Genomic DNA, 1,559 nt, shown 5'->3' with positions numbered 1-1,559 from the left:
ACAAACAAGCAGACAACCCACAAGGATCAAAAAGAATCCGAAAAAATGAAACTGAAAGCAAAAAAAAAAAATTTTTAAAAAGATACTAAAGACGACAGTGAAGAGTGAATCCAGGCGAGGGCACCGCATCAGCCAAGCGCTATCGGTCGGTCACCCAACGAGAGCGACCAGCGAAGCCCAGTTCGGGGTCAGCAGTCGAGTCCGCAGGATTCGTGAAACCAAGCAGGCGATGCCGTGGTGGCCTGACCGACATCCCCCCCCCAAATCCCTAGCAAAGCCGGCTCCCCTTCAGAGACTCCTTCCCCCACGTCCCCTCGGGCAAGGGCCACCACCGCCGGTGTTGAGGGCAGCCGGTCAGGGGTCCCCCCCGGCTGCAGGTGGGGAAAAAAATAAAGAGACTCCCTTGCTTTACGTGGAGGAAGGCGCTAGGGAACGACTCCGAATCCTGCTAATGGATCCGGGTCAGCTCCTCCACGATCTTTATCAGGTCGTCTACGGTGGCCTCCCTCTTCATGCCGCTGCCATCATCAATCTGCAAGGAGAGAAAAAGGCATCAGAGCGTGGAGACATCAGCAGGTGCTGAAGAACGCTCCCAGATCATCGCGGAGCGCATTCAAGATCTACCGCAGCCCGGATTCCGGAGCAGGGATCCCCAATTGCTAATTTTGAAGGGTCTAAGCTCACATCAACCATCTCACCTGCAAGTTTGCCACCACCTCCTGCATCTTGGGCCTGCTGATGTCCAGAAAGCTTTCGATCAGGTCACCGTCGATGAAGCCCGTAGCCGGTTCTGTCTTCCGTTCGGTGTGAAACGATCTCCAGGTGCCACCGTCAAGGAGCCGAATCCACACGGAGTACCACCAACCCCGGACTTCGGCTGCACGCGGCAGCCGTCGCAGCCAGCCTGACGATGCTGCCGCGTCAGGAGGACCGCAGAATTTGCGCCGCGTTTTTAGGGCTACCACAAAGCCAGATTTTCATCCTCAAACCCTGCCAGATAGACCCCTCTCTACCCCAGGCGACTTTTCTTCAAGCACAAAGCCCTGAGCACCTGGCAAACACCACTCCCACCCTCTCCAGCCGATGTACACTCCCACCGGAGCGTCCCAACAAAGATAAACCTCCAAAATCCCACCCCACTCCTGGCTCAGGCCAGAATCACAAGCCAGCTCCCAGTATTGACCAGCACAGGCTCCCGGTTGAACTGCGAAAGGATATAAGGAGTGTTCGATCTTGCCCACGCTCTTGATGACTTTATTCAGCCTGTTCTGCATGTCCAGGAGAAGGTTGTACCAGCTCTCCGACAGCGAGGTCACCAGTCCTGCAAAAGATAAAACGGAGAGGAAGGTTGAGGGTTTCACCGCAGGGCGTCCCGGCAGCTCCCAGCGCAGGCAGGGATTGGGACAGGCTGCCGGGACTGGAGTCGTGCTGGAAGCCGGCGCCCGGGAGAGCTGGGACAAGGGAAGGAGTTTCAAAGAATGCCACAGCGCTTTCCTCTCCTGGAAGCAAAGCGGAGAGAAAAGCGGGTTTCTGAGGGGAGTATGGCACAGAGCGACACT

The 1,559-nt window shown here is 56.5% G+C and overlaps 1 protein-coding gene across 1 annotated transcript in view; it reads right to left on the bottom strand.

The window, feature by feature from the left end:
- Positions 1-394: 394 nt before the first annotated feature.
- The window catches only part of DDB1 (damage-specific DNA binding protein 1, 127kDa), an 18,607-nt gene continuing 17,442 nt past the window's right edge, over positions 395-1,559 (bottom strand). The window contains exons 25-27 of the mRNA XM_009887734.1: positions 1,219-1,321; positions 699-822; positions 395-532 (exon numbers count right to left, since the gene is read on the bottom strand). Of these exons, the coding sequence (XP_009886036.1) occupies positions 449-532; positions 699-822; positions 1,219-1,321 (311 nt within the window). The 3' untranslated portion in view covers positions 395-448. The remainder of the gene's footprint in view (positions 533-698; positions 823-1,218; positions 1,322-1,559) is intronic.

Source organism: Charadrius vociferus, unplaced genomic scaffold (genome assembly GCF_000708025.1).
Source record: "Charadrius vociferus isolate BGI_N301 unplaced genomic scaffold, ASM70802v2 scaffold1066, whole genome shotgun sequence".
NCBI classification, from domain to species: Eukaryota; Metazoa; Chordata; class Aves; order Charadriiformes; family Charadriidae; genus Charadrius; species Charadrius vociferus.
This window is presented reverse-complemented; position numbering and strand designations above follow the sequence as displayed.